The 21,764-nt window shown below is 36.2% G+C and overlaps 1 protein-coding gene across 1 annotated transcript in view; it reads right to left on the minus strand.

Annotated features, from left to right (window-relative positions):
- The window catches only part of REC114 (REC114 meiotic recombination protein), a 106,790-nt gene that overhangs the window by 76,260 nt on the left and 8,766 nt on the right, over window positions 1-21,764 (minus strand). The window contains 1 exon segment of the mRNA XM_003944149.3: window positions 5,259-5,348. Within this exon segment, the coding sequence (XP_003944198.1) occupies window positions 5,259-5,348 (90 nt within the window).

The following is a 21,764-nucleotide window of genomic DNA, read 5'->3' on the forward strand; positions in this document are numbered from 1 at the left end:
TTCACTGCAGCATTACTAAGATTAGTCAAGATACAGAAATAACTTAAGTGTCCATCAATGGATAAGGGGATAAAAAATTATATATATATGCACACATACACCCACAAATACTAATCAGCCTTAAGAAAGAAGGTATCCTACCATTTTCAACAACATGGATGAACCTGGAGTACATTTGTTAAGTGAAATAAACCAGACACAAAACGAAAAATATTACATGATCTCACTTGTATGTGAGATCTAAAAAGGTAAAATTCATAGAAGCAGAGAATAGAATAGTGGTTAACAGGAGTGGGCCAGGGACGGTGGAGGAAATTAGGAGATGTTGGTCATAGGGCACAAAGCTTCAGTTCTATAGGATGAATAAATTCTAAAGATCTAATGTACATCATGGTTTAAGTATAGTTAATAGCACTAGACTGTATATCTGAAATCTGCTAGAATAGTTCTTAAGTATTCTCACTATACATGTACAAAATGATAATTGTGAGGTAATTATATTTTAATTAGCTTGACTATAGTCATTTTACAATGTATATCAAAACATTACATTGTACACCTTAATTATATATATATATATATATATATATATAATCAATATATGTAATTTTAATTTAAAAATAGATAAATACCAGAAGCTCTAAGGGAAAAAAACAAGTCCCTTAGCAAACTAGGAATAGAAGGGAACTTCTTTGGTTTCATGAATTGGATCTATGAAAAAACATTATATTTAATGGTGAAAAGACTAAATGCTTTCCCCCTAAGATGGGGAAACAAGGCAAGGATATCAACTCTCACCATTTCTATTCGACATTGTAAAGGACATCCTAGCCAGCATGATCTGTGGGAAGTGGGTGAGGCAGGCAGGAAGAGTTTACAGATTGAAAGGAAGAATGTAAAACATTTTTATTTACAGAACACAGATCATCTATGTAGAAAATCCTGAAGAACCTACAAAAAGCTATAGAACTAATAAATGAGTTTAGCAAGATCACAGGATACAAGGTCAATATTTAAAAATCAATTATGTTTCTACACATCAGCAACAAACTATTAGATATTGAAATTTTAAAATCCTACCTACAATATAAAAAACATGAAATACTTGTAGATAAATTTAGCAAAGTATGTGTAAGACCTGTATTGTGAAAACTACAAAACACTGATGAGAAAAATCAAAGAAAATATTAATAAATGGAGAGTTTAAAATATCCTCACTGGTTAGAAGATGGGAAAAGTCAGAAGTCAATTCTCTTCAAATTGATTTATAGATTCAAATCAGTCCCAACAAAATCCAAGCAAGCTTTTTTGTAGGAAACATCATTCTAAAATTTATATGGAAATGCAAATGACTTATAATAGTCAAAACAACTTTGAAAAAGAGCACAGTTGGAAGAATTAAACTACCTGATTTCAAAAATTACAGCAAAGCAGAAGTAAAGACAGTGTGTTATTGGAATATGGATAGACATATAGATCAATGGAACAGAAAAGAGAGTCCAGAAACAGACTAACAGATACTTAGCAAATTAATTTTCAACAATGATAGCAAGGTAATTCAATGAGGGAATTGAAGCTAGTCTTTTCAATAAATGGTACTAAAATAATTGATAACCAAATGCAAAAAAAAACCCAAATCCTTAACTTTCACCATATATTAAAAATTAATTCAATGGTTCTAAAAGTAAATTGCCTAAGATCCATGGTCATATTCCATAATATAGTAAATTTTCATCAATACCACACTGCTTTAACTGTGGGAAAGATGGAACACTATATGAAATAATAAAAATAAAAATATTAACATTAAATATTTAAAAATTTCATAATGAATTACAGGCCTAAAAATATAAGAGCTGAAACCATAAAACATCTAGAAGAAAACACTTGAAAAAACCTTTGCAGCCAGGCACAGTGGTTCTTGCCTATAATCCCAACACTGAGAAGCCAAGGTTAGAGGATCACCTGAGTCCAGGAGTTTGAGAACAGCCTAGGAAACATAGTGAGATCCTGTCTGTACAAAAATAAAACAAATTAGCTAGGAATGGTGGTGTATGCCTATAGTCCCAGCTACTCAGGAGGCTGAGATGGGAGGACCACTTGAGCTTGGGAGGTCAAGGCTGCAGTGAGCTGTGTTCACACCTAGGCAACAGAGCAAGATCCTGACTCAAAAAAAAAACTTTGCAATCTTGGCATAGGTAAAAATTTCCTAAGTAGTATACAAAAAGAATGAACCATAAGAGAAAAAAAATATTGAACTTCAAAATTTTTAACATCTGCTCTTCAAAAGACACTAAGAAATGAAAAGATAAGTCATAAACTGGGAGAAATATTCAAAGAACATGTTTCTAATAAAAGAGCTGTAACCAGAGTAGGAATTCTTAATTCAAATATAAGAAGGCAAACAACTCAAGGCATGAACAGACACTTCACCAATGAGACATACATATGGCAAATAAATACATGAAAAGATGCTGAACAGTATTAGTCATTAAGGAAATGCAAATTAAAACCACCATGAGATAACACTATATGCTTATTAGAATAGTTAAAATTGAAAAGACTGACAATACCAAGCCTTGTGAGGATGTGGAACATGTGGAACCCTCATACATTGCTTGTGAGAACGCAGCTTTGGAAAACAGTTTTGCAGTTTCCTATAAAGTTAAACACATACACACCATATGGCTCAGCAGTTCCTCTCTTGGGCATTTAACAATGAAGAACGAAAACATGCCCATATAAAGGCTCACATACAAATATTCGGCAGTGTTATTCACAACAGCTAAAAAAATGAAAGCAACCCCAATATCTATCAAAAGTTGAATAAGCGAAATAGGCTTACCTATGCAACGAATACTGTTCAGTAATGAAAAGTAATCAACTACTGATAACATGGAACAACAGGGATGAATTTTAAATTATGCTAAATGGAAGACACCTGACTCAAGACTGAAGATCATATGATTCCATTACATGAATTCTAGAAAAGGTAAAACGACAGTGAGGTAACGCATGTTAATTAGCTAGATTCAGTCATTCTACAATGTATATATACTTCAAAATAATGGTGTACACAGTAAATACATACAGTTTTATCTGTCAATTAAAAATATATAAATAAAAATTAATTATAAAAAATAAAAGGCAAAACTAGAGTGACAGATCAATGACTGCTAGATGCTGACGGTACGCAGAGGAAGCTGACTACAAAGATGCACAAGGAAACCGGTTTAATCGAAATGTTCTGTATTACGATTGTGGTGATGGTTCCATGACTATATACATTTATCAGAACACAGCAAATTGAACACTTAAAGTCAGAGAATTTTATGTAAATTATACCTCAATAAAAGTGATTTTTAAAAATTTTTAAAAGATTTTTTTAAAATATTACAATATTTAAGTTGTATATGTATAGTAATGTGTCACTTAACAATGGGGATATGTTCTAAGAAATGTGTCATGAGGTGATCTTGTCATTATGTGACTATCATACAGTGCACTTACACAAACATCAATAGTACAGCCTACTATACACCTAGGGATACCCCATTGCTCCTAGGTTACAAACCTGTACAGCATGTTATGCTACTGAACACTGTAGGCAACTGCAACGCTAAGACAATGCTAGGTATTTGTATGTCTAAGCGTATCTAAGCATAGAAAAGGTAAAATAAAAATTATACCTGTATAGGGCACTTACCATGAATGGAGACTGCAAGGTAAAAACCGCTCTGGGTAAGTCAGTGAGTGAATGGTGAGTGCATATGGTGGCCTAGGACATGACTGTACACTACTATAGACTTTATAAACACTGTACACTCAGGCTTCAATAAATTTATTTTTAAAATGTATCTTTCTTTAATCACAAATTAACCTTAGCTTACTATAACATTTTCACTTTATAAACTTTTTAAATTTTTACAAAACAGTTGGACTGTTTTATAATAACTTAAAACATATACAATAATATTTTTTCATTTTTTAAGTTGTCATACTTCTAAAACCTTTTGTTAAAAACTAAGACACAAACATGCACATTAGTCTATGCATACATAGGGCCAGTATCATTAAGATGTCACAGTTCACAGGAATTTATCAGCCACCTTATAATCTAATGGGATCACTATCATATCTGTGGTCCTTTCTTGACTGATAAGTTGTGAGGCAACATGCACCAAATTGCAGTTACCCTTACATTTCTCAGTAGTGGGTATCTTGGAATTTGATAAACTGGGTTTTGTGACTACAGTACAAAAATCCTTCTATGTATGATACAAAGAAATTTCTATCCATTTGTTCACAATCGTTACCACTGGGGCAAAAAGATGGAGCAGAGACAAAGTATGAGGTGGTCTCCTGTGCCTGAGGAAGCCAAAATGCATTAACGTCACCATTCAGCAAAGACCCATGATTTTGACAGGGAGAACTAGCTGTGCACTAGGTATCCCTCAAGTTTACCATTTGTAGTACTCATTAGCAGCTGAAAAAAACCTTATCTCTTGCAACTGATGCAGACCCTGACAGTAGCAGATAAAGCAAATTAACACAACTCATGCTGCAGTTTTAAAAGTCATCAGGAACACAAAGATGACTTTGCAGGTCATCTCACATTCAGTGAGAAGGCTATATTTCATTTAAGTGGAAAGATGAATCATCACGATATACACAAGTGAGATCCTACCGTATTACGATAGAATATGTAAGAGATCCAACAAAAAGTAATTTTTTTTAATGTATTTGACCTATTTGTTTATTGCTGTTTTTCTCCACTAAAATCATGTTATCCCATAAAGAAAGGGATTTTTGTCTTCACTGTTCACTGCTATATCCCTAGCATCCCCTAAAATGCCTAGCATATACTAAGTACTCAATATTTATTAATTATGCCCGTGCAGATATTCAGTAAATATATGTTGTACGAATTTATGTCAATGTAGACACCATTCACAGCTAAATGATATAATAACCTTCCATTATATGTTCCTTTATTGTAACAATTTGACTGGAAGTTACTAATTGTTTTGTTTCTTTGTTCATTTGGTTTCTATGTACCAAATAAAACCCAACTTTCAAGCAAGTTGATTCTTATTTTCTTTACATTTTCCACTGTTATAGCACATTTGATAAACGTTTAATGTGTTGACCTTGATGAATTTCAGTGAGACTAAAGAACCTTGAGAATATAAAAATTCATGTAAAGCTAATAAGACAAAGATATATTTCCATATTAAACCATTATGCATAAAACCTACCAGTAGTGTCTGTCCTTGGAAAATGAAGAAATGACCTGATATAACTATGGTGAGAACAAGATGCCCAGATTCTTCATTGGAGTCAAAAACCTTGAAAAAGAGAAAGAGAAAAATATGTAAAAGATAATACATTTCTATAATAACTGATAAACATATAATAGTGATGCCAAGGTATTTTCTCATATTGATCTTTCTACCCTGAGCATTCTCTTTCCTTTTCCATTCATTTAAACTGTAACCCTTTCCTTACAGCTTCAAGTTTCTCCCATATATAGGCTAACAGCGAGACTTTAAAAAAATAAATTTAAAAGCCAATAGTTTGAAACAGAAAGAATATCAGATTAAGAATCATGAGATGTGGGTCCTGAGTCAACCACTTTTTAGTTACATTTTAATAAATCATTCATTCTCTTTAAGTCTCAGTACTCCTTCTGTACAATGGAGATAGTGCCTTAAAGAGTTGCTGTAAGACTTCATAGTCCCAATTTCTTCAGCCATGTAATCCATTTTTTTTTTTTTTTTTTTTTTTTTTTTTTTTTTTTTTGGAGACAGTTTCGCTCTTGTTGCCCAGGCTGGAGTGCAATGGTGCAATCTCGGCTCACAGCAACCTTTGCCTCGTGACTTCAAGCTGTTTTTTCCTGCCTCAGCCTTCTGAGTAGCTTGGATTACAGGCATGCGCCACCATGCCCAGCTAATTTTTGTATTTTTAGCAGAGACAGGGTTACACTATATTGGTCAGGCTGCTCTCAAACTCCTGACCTCAAGTGATCCGCCTGCCTTGGCCTCCCCAAGTGCTGGAATTAGAGGTGTAAGGCACCGCACCTGGCCATCCATTTTTTATGACCCCTTAACACCTGGTGCTTTCCTTTGGATGAGCTCTAGTTTGTCAGTGTCACTCTTAAAATATGGTGCCATAAACTTACTGTAATCCTCTTGGTATAGTCTAATTATCTCCCATTACTTGCAATAATGTTGCCTATAATCACATTAACCTTTTGAGGGGTAGTACCACTGAAGAGTTTGACCTTAAATCAATATAACCTCCTGAAACTTTATTACCTATGTTGGTAAATCATTCTTCCCTTTATTCATCTTGAACCTAAACATAACACCTTAGATTAGCCCCCTTATATTTTATCTTGTTAGATTTGATCTATAATTCCAACCTATTGAGATGTAGTAAGGAAGCAAAGCAATTAAATCAAAATGTCAGGAAGGGCATAACTGATGGATACATTAGAGTGGGATTTGGGTCTTAAGCGACTATACAATATAGGTGGCTTTCATATTCTTAATAAACACTGTAAACATCCTTATAGAAATGACAAGATAAATTACAGGCTCATCTTAATGCTCAAAGTTCAAAATAATTAACATATACCTAATTCAACTTAGATATGTTTTATAAGGTTACTACATTCTACTGAGAAATAATGCTCTTATAGTTCCATATGTGGGGTTTGGAGTTTTAGTGCTATATTTAAATTCAAGATTTCCTTCTGTGTTTTCTCTAATCATTTCAAATTCCAAACTTAAAAAGAGTAACATTTTAGATGTCAAAGCAAATATGATAAGCCCTGCACTAATTCCTTCAGTGGTTGTTAATTCTCCCTCTTTCCCAATGTTTGGAATTTGGTCAGTGGCACAACACTCTTCCCATCACAGTTTAAATGAATTATCCTGTGTGTTTCATGACTAGTGAGAACCAGAAGCATAGCTAGGAGTCAAGTACAGCTTTTACAACTAGAGTCTGGTCAACAAATTCTTTGGAAGGCAATGTGTTAACATGATAATTTAATGTTTTGTTTTTTAAGAAATATATACAAAAAATATAAAACATATATAAACATATATAAAACATATATTTAAAAAAGCATCCAAAATATAAATGCACAGCTCAATGAATGATGACAAAGCAAACACATCACCACCCAGGTGAATAACTTGAACATTAGCAGATTTCCAGAAGGTCCTCTAGTGCTTGCTGTCTTCCAATCACTATCTGATTCTTCCTCCCTTAAAAAATTCTCCATCCTGACTTCTAACACTATAGTCTAGTTCTCATTGTATGAGTGGAATCATAAAGAATGATTTTACATTTGGCTTCATCAATGTCATTGCATGTTCATTCGTTTTCATTATTCTTGAATATATTATATGATGATACCATCATTTCTTTTTCTTTTTTATTTGCTGATGGGTCCTTTTTCCAGTTTAGGTTCACTACAAATAATACTGTTATGAACATTCTTACCTATGTCTCTTGTTGGATAGAAACAGTCAAAGATTTCAATTCTTCCCAAATTATTTTATAATTTTTTTTTTTTTTTAAGATATGGCCAACAACTTCCAGGAGAGCCCCGGTTTAGACTACTCTCTTGCTTTCCAAAATGCTACATTTAATCACTTAATCAACATCTCCATGTAAGGTCTAATAGTTATCTCAAAATTAACAGTCCCTAACTTCAACTCCTAAACTTCTCATTACAAGTACCTACCCTGTGCTAGGCTGTTAATAGACATTTGAATCCACAATTTTTTCACCTCGAAAAATAACCTTTTTCTTTTTCAGGTTTGATATGCAACATGGAAGAAAATAATTCTATCCTTCCATTTCCTTGGCTAAACCATGGAATAATTCTTGACTCCTCTTCTTTTCTCACACCTACATCCAATCCATCGGCAAATCCTTCATGTTTATCTTCAAAACAGCCATAATTCAACTACTTCTTACAGATCTTGTCTAAATTATCATCATTCTCTCTAGTTGAATTATTATAATCATCTCCTAACTGGCTTTTCCATTTCTGTTCTTGCTTCCCTTCTCCAGCACAGAATTTATTCTCAATACAATTGCTGGAGTGATCCTTTAACAAATAAGTCAGATCATGTCACTTCCAGCTTACAGCCCTGCAATAGCTCTGTACCTCATTCAGAAGCTCCTGCAACGCACTCCATGGTCTAGGCCTCCACTGCGTCTCTGCTCTCGTCCTCTAGCATCCACCGGCTGTGCACTCTGATCAGCCACACTAGCCTCCTTCCTGTTCCTTCAACCCACTAGGCACACTGATTACTATAAACCTCAGGGCTTTTACAATTGCTGTTCTATCTGAAATTCTCTTCTCTTAGATATCCACATGACTCACTCCTTCATCTTCAAATCTTGGCTTTAATATTATCTTTTCAGGTAAGACTTTTCCTAACCATCCTACCGAAAACCCATGTCACCTAAACCACACTACTATTCCCTTCACCAGCTTTATTTTTATCCACAGCTCTTACCACTTTTGTTACTTTATATTTACTTGTTACCAGTCTTCCCTGAGCAGAATTTAAGGTCCATTAAGACAGATTTTTTTTCCCCATTTTGGACAGTGTTATATTCAAATGCCTAGGATAGTACCTGGCACATGATTGACACCCAATATCTTGTTGGATGATTAAGTAAATATGAACTTTTAAATGAAAAATTTTCAAAGAAAATAAAGATTTTTCAGAAGGAATTTGTCACCAGCAGATCTGAAGTGAAAGAAATGTTAAAGGAAGTCCTTCAGGAAGAAGGAAAATGATACCAGATAAAAACTAAAATCTCCACAAAGGAATGAAGAGCACTGGAAATAGTAATTACATGGGCAAACCCATAAAAATTGTATCTAAATATCATTAAAAGATAATTGACAAATGGGATTACACTGATAAACAATATTCAATTAATCCAAAAGGAGGCAGGATCAAAATTAAAAGGGAACAAAGAACAGATGGGAAAAAAATAAAACAAATAGCAAGACAACAGACTTAAACCCAAACCTATCAATTATCACATTAAATGTAAATAGTTTAAACACCTCAATTAAAAGTAGAGGTTGTCAGATTGGATAAAAAGACAAAACAAGCTATATGCTGCCTATAAGAAATGCACTTTAAATATAAAAACAAAAGGATAGAAAATATATATACCAAACTAATGCTAGTCAAAAGAAAGCTGGAGTGAGGCCAGGTGCAATGACTCACTCCTACAACCTCAGCACTTTAAGAGTCTAAGGCTTGCCTAAGGCCAGGAATTTGAGACCAGCCTGGGCAACATAGCAAGACTCAATCTCTACAAAATAATTTAAAATTAGCCAGGCATGGTGATGCACACCTGTAGTCCCAGCTGCTTGGGAGACAGGCAGAAGGATAGCTTGAGCGCAGGGGTTTGAGGCTGCTGTAAGCTATCATTTTACCACTGCACTCTGCACACTGTACCCAGAGGCCTGGGTAATACAGTGAGACCCTTTCACTAAAAAAAATAAAAATAAAAAATAAAAGCTAAAGTGGTTTTATGAATATTAGACAAGAATATCAGAAGGTTATAAAGAAGGTCATTTCAAATGATAAAAGGGTCAATTAATCAAGAAAGATAATCATCCCAAACATGTATGCCTCCAATACAGAGCTTAAAAAACACAAGAAGCAATAAGTGATAGAACTGTAAGGGGAAATAGACAATTTCACAATTACAGTCAGATTTTAATACCCCTCTCTCTGTTACTGATAGAACAAGTGCATAGCAAATCTGCAAGTATATAGCAGACTTGAACAACTCTGGCAACCAACGTGATTGATCAACATTTATAGAACACTCCAACACCAACACAAAACACTTTCTTCTCAAGTATACACAGAGCATTCACAAAGACAGACTATATTCTGAGCCATAGAACAAGTTCTGGTTAATTTAAAAGAATGCTATCTGAACACAGGAGAATTAAATTAGAAATTAATAACAGAAAGGTCTCTGAAAAAATCCCCCAAATATTCTGAAACTAAGTAACACACTTCTAAATAACTCATGGGTAAATAAGAAATTAAAAGAGAAATCAAAAGTATTGTAAACTCAAAGTCATTAACCACATTAACATATTAAAAATGAAAAACCATATGATCATCTCAATATGAGAGAATGTAGAAAACGCATTTGACAAAATCCAACATCCATTCCTGATTTTAAAACTCAGCAAACCAGGAACAGAAATAACTTCAAGCTGATAAAGGGCATCTATTTAAAAAAAAAAAAAAAAAAGCTACAGTTAACTTCATACTGAAAGCTTTCTTCCTAAGATAAGAAACAAGACAAGATGTCCACTCTCACCACTTCTATACAACACTGTTACCAAAAGTTCTGACCACTGTAATCAGACAGGAAAAAGAATGAAAAAGCTCACAGATTGGAAAGAAAGAAATAAAACTGTCTTTATTCACAGACGACATGATCATCTATGTAGACAATCCAACTGGTTTTACTAGAACAAATAAATGAATTTTAGAAAGGTTTCAGAATAGAAGATCAATAAATAAAAACCAATTGTATTGACACATACTAGTGAAGAACTGGAACCTGAAATTTTAAAAGCATCAAAATTTACAACATCAAAAATACAAAATACTAAGCAATAAATATGACAAAAGTTAAAGACCAGCAGGTTGAAACTTGAGAGATATTTAAGAACACTTAAATATATGAAGAGAAATATTTTGTTCACAGATAGGAAGATTTATCATTAAAATGCTGTAGTAGGCAGAATAATGGTCCCGCCAAAGATGTCTATGTCCTAATACCCAGAACCTGTAACATGTTATCTTACAAAGCAAAGGGATTTTGCATGTGTGATTGAGTTAAAAATCTTGAGCTGGGGAGATAACCCTGAATTACCTAGGTGGACCTATTGTAATCAGAAGCATCCTTATAAGGGAATGAGGGAGGCAGTGAGTCAGAAGGAGATGTGACTCCTGGCACTGAGGATGGAAGGTGGGTAACAAACTAAGGAATGCAGGCAACCTCTATGTGTTAGAGAGAAGGCCAAAAAAAAAAAAAAAAAAAAAAAAAAAAGGATTCTTGAGCCTCCTGAAGGAATGCAGTCTTCCTGACGCCTTGATTTTAAGCCCAATAAACCCATTTCAAATTCCTGACCTCCAGAATTATAAGCTAATATGTTTGTGTTGTTTTAAGCCATTAAGTTTACAGTAGTTTGTTATAGCAGCAGCAAGAAATTAGTACAGATGTTATTTCTCCAAGTTAATCTATACAATCCCAATCAAAATTCCAATTTTTTCAAGAAATGCAAGAGTCCAAAGAGACTATACATGCCAAGCATTTAAGTCAGTGAGTTAACAATAGTAAAGTACCCACTATGTGCGGATCCCTCTTATAAATAATTTGGAGAAGAAAAAAGACATAGAAAGTCTCTGAACTTGAGCTTCATTCATTCATTTCTTCATTCAACAACTATATGATTGCACTATCACTGAACAAAACACAGATCCTCATCATAATGGAGCAAACGTGGAATGGTGACACAGAGCAAGGGTACAGACAATAAACTACAAATATAATTAGCAACATACCAAGGGTGGGATGCTGAGAGCAGTACCCAAGATGCTGGTAATAAAGAAATCCTTGGTCTGTAGAGAATTTATAAACAATTAAAAAGCTGACTAAAATCAGTTTATTATCACCATGTGCCAGTAATTTTAATCAATGTCAGTGATAAAAATACTTCTTCCTGAAAAAATTATTTTGTTGGTCCAAGTTCCAAATAATTACTGCAGCTACTGCTGAGTTTAAATAACACATATGCAAGCTTCAAATTATCAGATTATTTACTATTTATTCTTAAATTGTTGTCTACATATAAGTTCACTGGAAAAATTTCCAGTTACAGCTAACCACCATTCATGCAAACTTAGCCACATACATTTGTTTCAAAAGTACTTCACCATGCTTTGTTAAACCTGAAGGCTGCTTAACATGAAGTTATTTTCAACCCTTTCTTAGGATGCAGTTGGCTTCTCCATCCCTGTGGTACTACATTCTTGTGCATGTAAATGGTAGATTCAAAATAAAGCAAAGATAGCACAGTGATTGTAAAGACCAAGAAACAGAACTTGAGGCACTCCAATTCTGTCATTTTACGGGACCTTTTGGTATTTGTGTCTAAAATTTAAAACAATGAAACAATGTAAATAGCAAGATGTAACTTTTTTATTTAATAAGTGCAAATTTTAGTTCACATTCAAAATATTTTACTAAATTTGAACAATATCTTTAACATTGAAATTTATTCTCTTTAAGCGTTTCAAAACTAAAGAACATTAAAAGGGGATAAAACATACCAGTAATTTTATTAATAGTTGCATAAATTGTACCTTTTGGAAATGCTTAGTTTTACTTAAAAAAATCTTCACTTGTTAATGACCAATTATATAAAATATCAGTCTGTAACTGCAGAATCCAAGTTAAAACAATTAACTAGATATAAAAACAATTGGCCTTTTCCTGCCTTATACTGTATTATTCTTATTTATTTGGCATAATTATTATAACAAAGCTCAATAAAAGAAAATGTTCACTGCATAATATTTTTTATTTAACTTAATGATTGTTTCTGAAAATAATTTCATCACTCAGAGGAAGATGTTAAAAAATACTAATTCTAGATGTCAGATGTTCTAGGCATATCACCAAACATAGTAAATAAAAAAATTATCTGGTATATAAGATAATGCTAAGAACTAGGGAAGAAATAGACCAGAGTAAGTGGAATCAGAGTGCCAAGACAGGACACAGGTGTTACAATATAGAGAGGTTAGGATAGGTACTGAGAAGGTGAGGCTCGAGCAAAGACCAAAGAAAGGTATGAAAGTTATCCAGATATCTGAGGGAAGAGAATTCCAGGCTTATGATTTTTCAGATGTCTGTTACAATCCCTCATCCAAAAGATCTATACAGTGTGCTCATACAGTTAGAAAATATCCAATTTAAGAACTTCCAAGGGGCTCAGGAAAAAATGGTAGCTTCATTGCATCCCTGAAGTCTTCTCTTTCCAAATCCAATCCAAATACCAGTTACCTTTCCTTAAGCAATTATTAAGATCAGCATCTGGCTGGGGATGGTGGGTCACACCTGTAAGCCCAGCACTTTGGGAAGCCAAAGCAGGTGGATTACCTGAGGTCAGGAGTTCAAGACCAGTCTGGTCAAAATGGTGAAACCCTGTCTCTACTAAAAACACAAAAATTAGCCAGATATGGTGGTGAGTGCTAGTAATCCCAGCTACTTGAAAGGCTGAGGCAGGAGAATCTCTTGAATCTGGGAGGTAGAAGGCGGAGGTTGCAGTAGGCCAAGATCACACCACTGCACTCCAGACTGGGTGACACAGCAAGACTCCATCTCCAAAAAAAAAAAAAAAAAGACCAGCATCCAAGAGAGCCAGAGGGTGGACTGGGACTGAGGTCTCAGGATCCACACAAAAAGAGCTAGTAGAATGTCTTTCCTCTGAAGGAGAAAGGAGATCCTAAGCAAGGAGTCCCGGAGCAAAGACAATGCTGCAGTTCTTGTGAGCCCAGTCCACAGAAACTAGTGGACCCCAAGAAGATGGGCAAACCAGACTGTGCTCTGAAGTTCCTAGTGGTCTCTCAGAAAGGAGTTGGACAATTCAAATAAGTCCTTCCTATTTCTCTACAGGAGGCCCACAGCACTGGTACTTCTGCATCTCCCAACACTCACCACTTAAGGTGTCCACTCTTGGAGATGAGACCCAGGAGTGAAAAGAGCCATAAGTTAGACAAAGGAAAATAACTACAGACCCTATGGGTTAAAGCAATGAAGAACAACAGGAAACCCAAAACACAAGGCTCCTGGTGGAACAAACTGCTAGAAGAGACTGACAACAACTTGAAACAAATAATAACTATAATAATAATAAATATATATTTCTATTCTGTATTTCTTATTTCTTATTAAATAATAACCATTATTCACACTTATGGAAAATCTTGAAGCTAAAACTATGCTTTATGATCATAAAAATTCAGTAGCACCGGGCGCAATGGCTCAAGCCTGTAATCCCAGCACTTTGGGAGGCCGAGGCGGGTGGATCACGAGGTCAAGAGATCGAGACCATCCTGGTCAACATGGTGAAACCCCGTCTCTACTAAAAACACAAAAAAGTAGCTGGGCATGGTGGCACGTGCCTGTAATCCCAGCTACTCGGGAGGCTGAGGCAGGAGAATTGCCTGAACCCAGGAGGCGGAGGTTGTGGTGAGCTGAGATCGCACCATTGCACCCCAGCCTGGGTAACAAGAGCGAAACTCCGTCTCAAAAAAAAAAAAAAAAAAATTCAATAGCTAATTGAAGAATGGATGGACACTACTGAGACGAAAGTAATAGCTTAAAAGAGCAAGCAGAAAAATAGAGCAAAGCTAGGATAAAGAAATCATGTGAAACAATGTAAGATAGGTGGAGCAAAGATTCAGATCCAGGAGAAAAAATGTTAGTGAGAGGGGCTAAAGTAGAAGGAGAAAAAAAGACTGAGAAAAGGCACTGATTAAACAAATAATAGAATGAAATATTCCACAACTGCAGAAAGATGTGAGACTGAAGATAGAAAGGGTTTAAGTTCCAGGCATTAACCGGGATGTGGTTTTTAAAAAAAAAAAAAAAATCAACTAGACATATCCTGATTAAATTCCTGAATTCCAAGGATAGAGGAAGATCTTAAAAGCTTCTAGTTAAAAACAAAAACAACTTCCTTCAACACTGAAGGAGGATAAGGAACCAGCTCTTTTTTTTTTCTTCTGTCACCCAGGCTGGAGTGTAGCCGTGCAATCTTGGCTCACCGAAACCTCTCCTTTGTGGGTTCAAGCGATTCTCCTTCCTCAGCCTCCCGAGTAGCTGGGACAACAGGCATGTGCCACCACACCCAGCTAAGTTCTGTATTTTTAGCAGAGATGGGGTTTCACTATGTTGGCCAGGCTGGTCTCAAATTCCTGACCTCAAGTGGTATTGCCCACCTCAGCCTCCCAAAGTGCTAGGATTACAGGCATGAGCCACAGCGAAAAATGAAGAGAAAGAATCAAGAATTTATCCTACCTCTGCTATAAAAACCAACCACTGGGTAATCTCTTATAGATATGGGGATGTTTTTCTTTATAGAAATATTCTAGATAATATATAAAGAAAATATAAGAAAATCCAACCTGATTTTGACAAAGCCTCTAGATTCAGTGACCAGTTCACAAGAAATACAGAGCACAAAGGATCACATTGAACTGCACCACAGAGATGGCAGTCAGCAAAATCCCAACTAAGAAATTCTGTGGAATAACCCAATTTCTTAAACCACAAGGAAGAGAGAGAGGTGAGGTCAGTGAAACATGGTGAGAAAACCTACAAATTAAAAGACATGCCAATAAATCACAGTTTGGGGCCATGTTTAAAAGAGTTATGACACTTGTAAGACTACTTGAAATTTGAACACCATTTGATAATATTAAGGAATTGTTAATTTCCCTAACCAAATACCCTAAGGTATTATGGTTATGTTTTTTTTTAATCCTTTTTCTTTTAGAGATACAAAGTGAAATAATCATGGATGAAATGATATGTCTGGGATTTGCTTCAAAATAACATGATGAGCAGGAAGTGGATAGGGTATAGATGAAACTAGCCTAGCTGTGAGTTGGTAATTCTTAAAGCTAGATGATGCATACATGTATCACTATATTATTCTGTCTACCTTTGATTATGCTTGAATGCCTTAGAATAAAAACTGTTAGATGCTTTCATGTTGTTTGTTGACTGGGTAGAATCAAGGTTAAGAAAAGCATTCAGCTTACTACAAAGGACAACGATACAGTATTTAGGCTTTGAATATAACATCCTAATTCTACAGAGATATTCCAATATCATAACATCTAACATAATCCAGATATTTGAGAAAAAAATTGCTTATTTCTGGCCCTTGGGAAATACCTTTAATGAGCGATAACTTTGTGATTCTGGCATGTTCACATTAACACAATATGGGAAACTTAAAGAAAAATGTTGGCCAGGCACGGTGGCTCACGCCTGTAATCCCAGCACTTTGGGAGGCCGAGGTCAGGAGTTCAAGACTAGCCTGGTCAAGATGGTGAAACCCCATCTCTACTAAAAATACAAAAATTAGCCAGGCACAGTGGCAGGGCGCCTGTAATCCCAGCTATTCAGGAGGCTGAGGGAGAGACTCGCTTGAACCCAGGCAGCACAGGTTGCAGCAAGCTGAGATCGCACCACTGCACTCAAGACTGAGTGACACAGTGAGACTGTGTCTCAAAAAGAAAAATGTTATCTCTAATGACCAAGTCACAACAGAAGATATTAATGTTAAGGGGTCACAAAGAACATACATAAAGTTTACATCTTCTCTTCATCCCAGTTGCCAATCTAAATGTAGCTTAACATTGACATCAATCTGACATCCATCTATTGCAGTATTTTGCCATCAACACAGTAGCACACACTGAAATTTATTTGGAACCTCCCTATTACAAGCTTATACAGCAGTTAAATAACAACAGCACTGCTTATATATTGGTTATAAACAGAGAATATTCTCAAAATTTGCATGCATGTGTTAGTACAAGTCTGTACTAGAAGAAAATTCTAAAATGAAGTAGAAAAAAGTCAAGAGTATGAAAATACAGAAAAGTAGTTCAAATGTACATACCCTAAATTATATCTACATGAAAGGTAAAAATAGTATTGTTATTCAGATTGTGATGAATTAAATTACGTACCAGATTAAGAGTTTTGTTTTCTGCTTTTAAAACCCCTCAGAAAATGTCACAGCTTTATATATTGGCCCAAGTTGCTATTTTATGCACTATAAAATATGAAAAATGTGCAAAATTGCTAAGTAGGCTATCAGCTGCCTTCCCATTGACTCTTGGTAGCAAAAGTCTCATAAATTATTTCAACAAACTTGTAGAATATATTATGTTAATAAAAGTGGTACTGCTACATACCAATTACCAAACAATAAAATACAGCATTTTTTGATGTTTCACAGAAATACAAAGTTTTAACTATAAGAATAATAAAAATACAAAAGCAGTAACAGGCAGATCTTCCCACCACCAAAAAAATACACACACACACACACACACACACACACACGAATTTTTTCTTTCACAATATACAAAAATTATCTCCTGTATCAAAGCATGAGATGTAATTCCCCTACTTTTACCACATCCCTAATAAGATTACTGATCATGAAATTATCCAGTCCTTTTAAACCCAGGTACTAGAATTAACTTGATCACCTCTATCAGTAGCCATAAATAGACTGTATTTACTCAAAACACTTTCCATGCAACAAAAGAATAAGTTCCTTATGTCTTTGAAATTACCAGCCAAGGCCACTCTGGTTATTTCTACAACAAATACTCCCACGACATTTCTCCAACATGTTTAAAATAACCTTTAAACATTTAAACCTTTAAACCAGTCTACTAAATCCCATTTAAATCACTAACTATACCAGAAAGTGGTACTTCCCATTATCAAACCTATCCTAGATCTCTGCAACTCTGACACTCACCTTTGCTATCTGCACAGGCATGCTCTTCTATTTATTCACAAAGCCCACTTAAGTTCGTAACAGTTCCAATATTCAAATTATATTTCTAAATTTGAGTTAAGGAAACACCTTACTTTATTTCTCAGATACAGTGTTGTCATTTGTGAAGTCAAAAACACCCTATATTCAAATCAGCAGGTACTTGAGCTTAATTGGCTCTTTCAGTACAGATGCTTTTAACCATCCTTAAACAGAGCTTTGCATAGTATCTGGCACACAATGGGTAGAGGATAAATCCTAAAAATGAATGAATTTTAATACTCTTGGGCCTCATTCTAAACTGTAACTTCTTAGACTCATTAAACCACTAAGCTGGCCAGGTGTGGTGGCTCACACCTGTAATCCCAGTACTTTGGGAGGCTGAGGTGGGCGGATCACTTGAGACCAACCTGACCAATCTGGTGAAATCCAAACCCTGTCTTTACTAAAAATAAAAAAAATTAGCTGGGCGTGGTGGCACGTGCCTATAATCCCAGCTACTCAGGAGGCTGAGGCAGGAGAATTGCTTGAACCCAGGAGGCAGAAGTTGCAGTGAGCCGAGATCATGCTACTGCACTCCAGCTTGGGCAATAAGAGCAAGACTCAGTCTGAAAAAATAAAATAAGACAAAACAAAACAAAAAACACCACTATGTTGAGAAAATCTTCTTCAGTTATTTGTCCAAATAAATTCTACCTTAAATCATTTTTCGTAAACAAGCCATAGCCTCTATGAAAACTAAGTCTGTTACACAATAAAATTAAGATTTTCCTTACTGAAGAAAGAGAACAAAGACTGGTCTCAAGTTGGAAATATGTATTTATAAACTAATGCTTTGGAACAAGAAACGATTTTGTCATAGAAAAAAAAAATGTTAGAACATCAGTTACAAGGTTCTTCCTCAAAAGCCCAGGCAATCTACAATGTACATGACATATAATTCAATTAAACATAACCACAAGAAAAAAATTCTTAGTCAGGTGCAGTATGCTGCAGAAATTAACAACCCCCAAAAGCAAAGGTTTATTTCTCACTTAAACTACCTATTCACTCTTATTCTATCTGTCTTCACACTCTACCTCACACCGCCTATGTTTTCACTGTGTAGGACGTAGGCTAAGAGAGAAGCCAATATCTGCAACACTGGCAAAGAAGAAGAAGATGAATCATGCACTGGCTCTTAAAGCTTTGCTCATGGTATTTGGTTCTGCTCACATTTCATCAGCCGAAACCAGTCATATAACACACTTAACTTCAAGAGGCCAGGAATATACAATCTGAGCATATTGGGTGAACAACACTAATGACTACTACTTAATAAAAGACAGTATCTGGAATTACATCTAGGATCAAATCCCAGCTTTGCCATTTGGAAACATATTTAATTAGGGCCAGGTGTGGTGCCTCACGCCTGTAATCACAGCACTTTGGGAGGCCGAGGTGGATGGATCATTTGAGGTCAGGAGTTCAAGACCAGCCTGGACAACATGGTAAAACCCCACCTCCACTAAAAATACAACAATTGGCCAGGCACGGTGGCTCATGCCTGTAATTCCAGCACTCTGGGAGGCTGAGGTGGGTGAATCATGAGGTCAGGTGTTCAAGACCAGCCTGACCAACATGGTGAAACCCCAATTCTGCTAAAACTACAAAAATTAGCTGGGTGTGGTGGTGCGCACCTGTAAATTCCAGCTACTCGGGCTGCTGAGGCCGGAGAATCACTTGAACCTGGGAGGCAGAGGTTGCAGTGAGCCAAGACTGTGCCACTGTACTCTAGCCTGGGCAACAGAGCAAAACACCATCTCTCTCTCTCTCTCTCTCTCTCTCTCTCTCTCTCTCTATATATATATATATATATATATATATATATATATATATACACACACACACACACAAATTAGCCGGGCGGCAGTGGCGGCAACTATAATCCCAGCTACTCAGGAGGCTGAGGCAGGAGAATCACTCGAGCCTAAGAGAGGTATTTCATACCTCCTGCATGAAAAAACTAAAAAAGTGAACAAATCAAAAGAAGCAACAGTTCTCAAGTCAATAGGTATCCGGTAATAAAGGATAGAAATAAGAAATAACAGAAAATAAAGCAGGTAAGCCCTTACCACTGCCCCAGGTTACTTCTTGGAGTGAGTTTCCAGGTCAGAGTACAAGGATGATAAACCCAGGCAGAGCCTGGTGAGCTCTGAGAGTTGAGAAGTTGAAGCTTCAAGTCCTAGGAGGTCAGTGCAGCCAGAGTTTGCAGGACAGAACACCAGAGGAGAGAGACCGGTACAAAGAGAGAACTCCAGACACTTGTGGAACCTCCTCCTCTGCTTCAGCTGAGTACTGATCAACATATTTATATGTAAGGAAACTGCCAGAGGGCCGCCGGGAAAGGACCACCTGAAAGGATTTAAGGGAATAATCCCCAGAGCTCATACAGGCTGGGGAACAGCACCTGTTCTTAGTAGAGAAAACAATTTACATTGAATAGAATAATCTGAAGAGCTTTGCCTCAGAAGTGGGAAAAATTAGCCCTAGTCCAAGCCACTCTGGTCCCAGCTGACAAAGCTTAAAAGCAAGACTTGAAAGGATCAAATTGCTTCCAAGTAACTTACCTGGAAAAAAAAAAAAAAAAAAGCTCAGAAATATTTACAGAAATACAAAAATACCCTGTACCCAACAAAGTAAAATTCACAACATTAGGCCTGCAATGAAAAATTATCAAGCATACAAAGAAGAACTATCTTACTATTTAAAAAAACTGGGGATCCAAGATGGCTGATCACTAGCAGCTCGGGATTGTAGCTCCCAGTGAAAGCGCAAAGAACGAGAGGACGCCACACTTTCACATGAATTCTTGTTGCTCACGCACCAGGAGATTCCCAGTGGAGGAGCCCCACGGGTCGCCAGCGCGACTCTTGTGACCGGCGAGGCGGTTTTGCCGGCGCCGCGGAGCATCAGTTCTTGGTGCAGAGTCAGAAAAGCACCATCAATCTTAACGCAGCTGATTTAGTCGGCGCAGTGGGTTGCTCAGATTTCGGCGCTGAGAATCAATAAGTTGGACGTCCACTCAGAAACCCAATTACAAAGACGGTAATTATAAAGACCACAGATGGATAAATCTACAACGAAGGGAAGAAAACAGCCAAAAAAGGCTGAGAATACCCAAGATCAGAAATGCCTCTCCCTCTACAGGGGATCCCAGTTCCTCATCAGCAACGAAACAAGGCTTGATGGAGAACGAGTGTGTTTCAATTACAGAAGCAGGCTTCAAAATGTGGATAAGAAACTTCTGTGAATTAAAAGAACTTGTTCTAACCCAATCCAAAGAAACTAAGAACTTTGAAAAAAGGTTTGATGAAATGTTAACAAGAATACACAATTTAGACAGGAATATAAGTGAATTGATGGAGCTGAAAAACACAATACGGGAACTACGTGAAGTATGCACAAGTTTTAACAGCCAAATTGATCGAGCAGAAGAAAGGATATCAGAGGTCGAAGACCAACTCAATGAAATAAAACGAGAAGACAAGATTAGAGAAAAAAGTATAAAAAGGAATGAGCAAAGTCTCCAAGAAATATGGGACTATGTGAAAAGACCTAATCTACGCTTGATAGGTGTACCTGAATGTGACGAAGAGAATGAATCCAAGCTGGAAAATACGCTTCAGGATATTATTCAGGAAAATTTTCCCAACCTAGTAAGGCAGGATAATATTCAACTCCAGGTAATACAGAGAACACCAAAGATATTCCTCAAGAAGAGCAACCCCAAGGCACATAATCGTCAGATTCACCAGGGTTGAAATGAAGGAGAAAATACTAAGGGCAGCCAGAGAGAAAGGTCAGGTTACCCACAAAGGGAAGCCTATCAGACTTACAGCAGATCTCTCAGCAGAAACCCTACAAGCCAGAAGAGAGTGGGGACCAATATTCAACATCCTTAAAGAAAAGAACTTTCAACCAAGAATTTCACATCCAGCCAAACTAAGCTTCCTAAGTGAAGGAAAAATAACGTTTTTTGTGAACAAGCAAGCACTCAGAGATTTCATCACCACCAGGCCTGCTTTACAAGAGCTTCTGAAAGAACCAC

This window comes from Saimiri boliviensis, chromosome 2 (assembly GCF_048565385.1).
Source record: "Saimiri boliviensis isolate mSaiBol1 chromosome 2, mSaiBol1.pri, whole genome shotgun sequence".
Lineage (NCBI taxonomy): Eukaryota > Metazoa > Chordata > Mammalia > Primates > Cebidae > Saimiri > Saimiri boliviensis.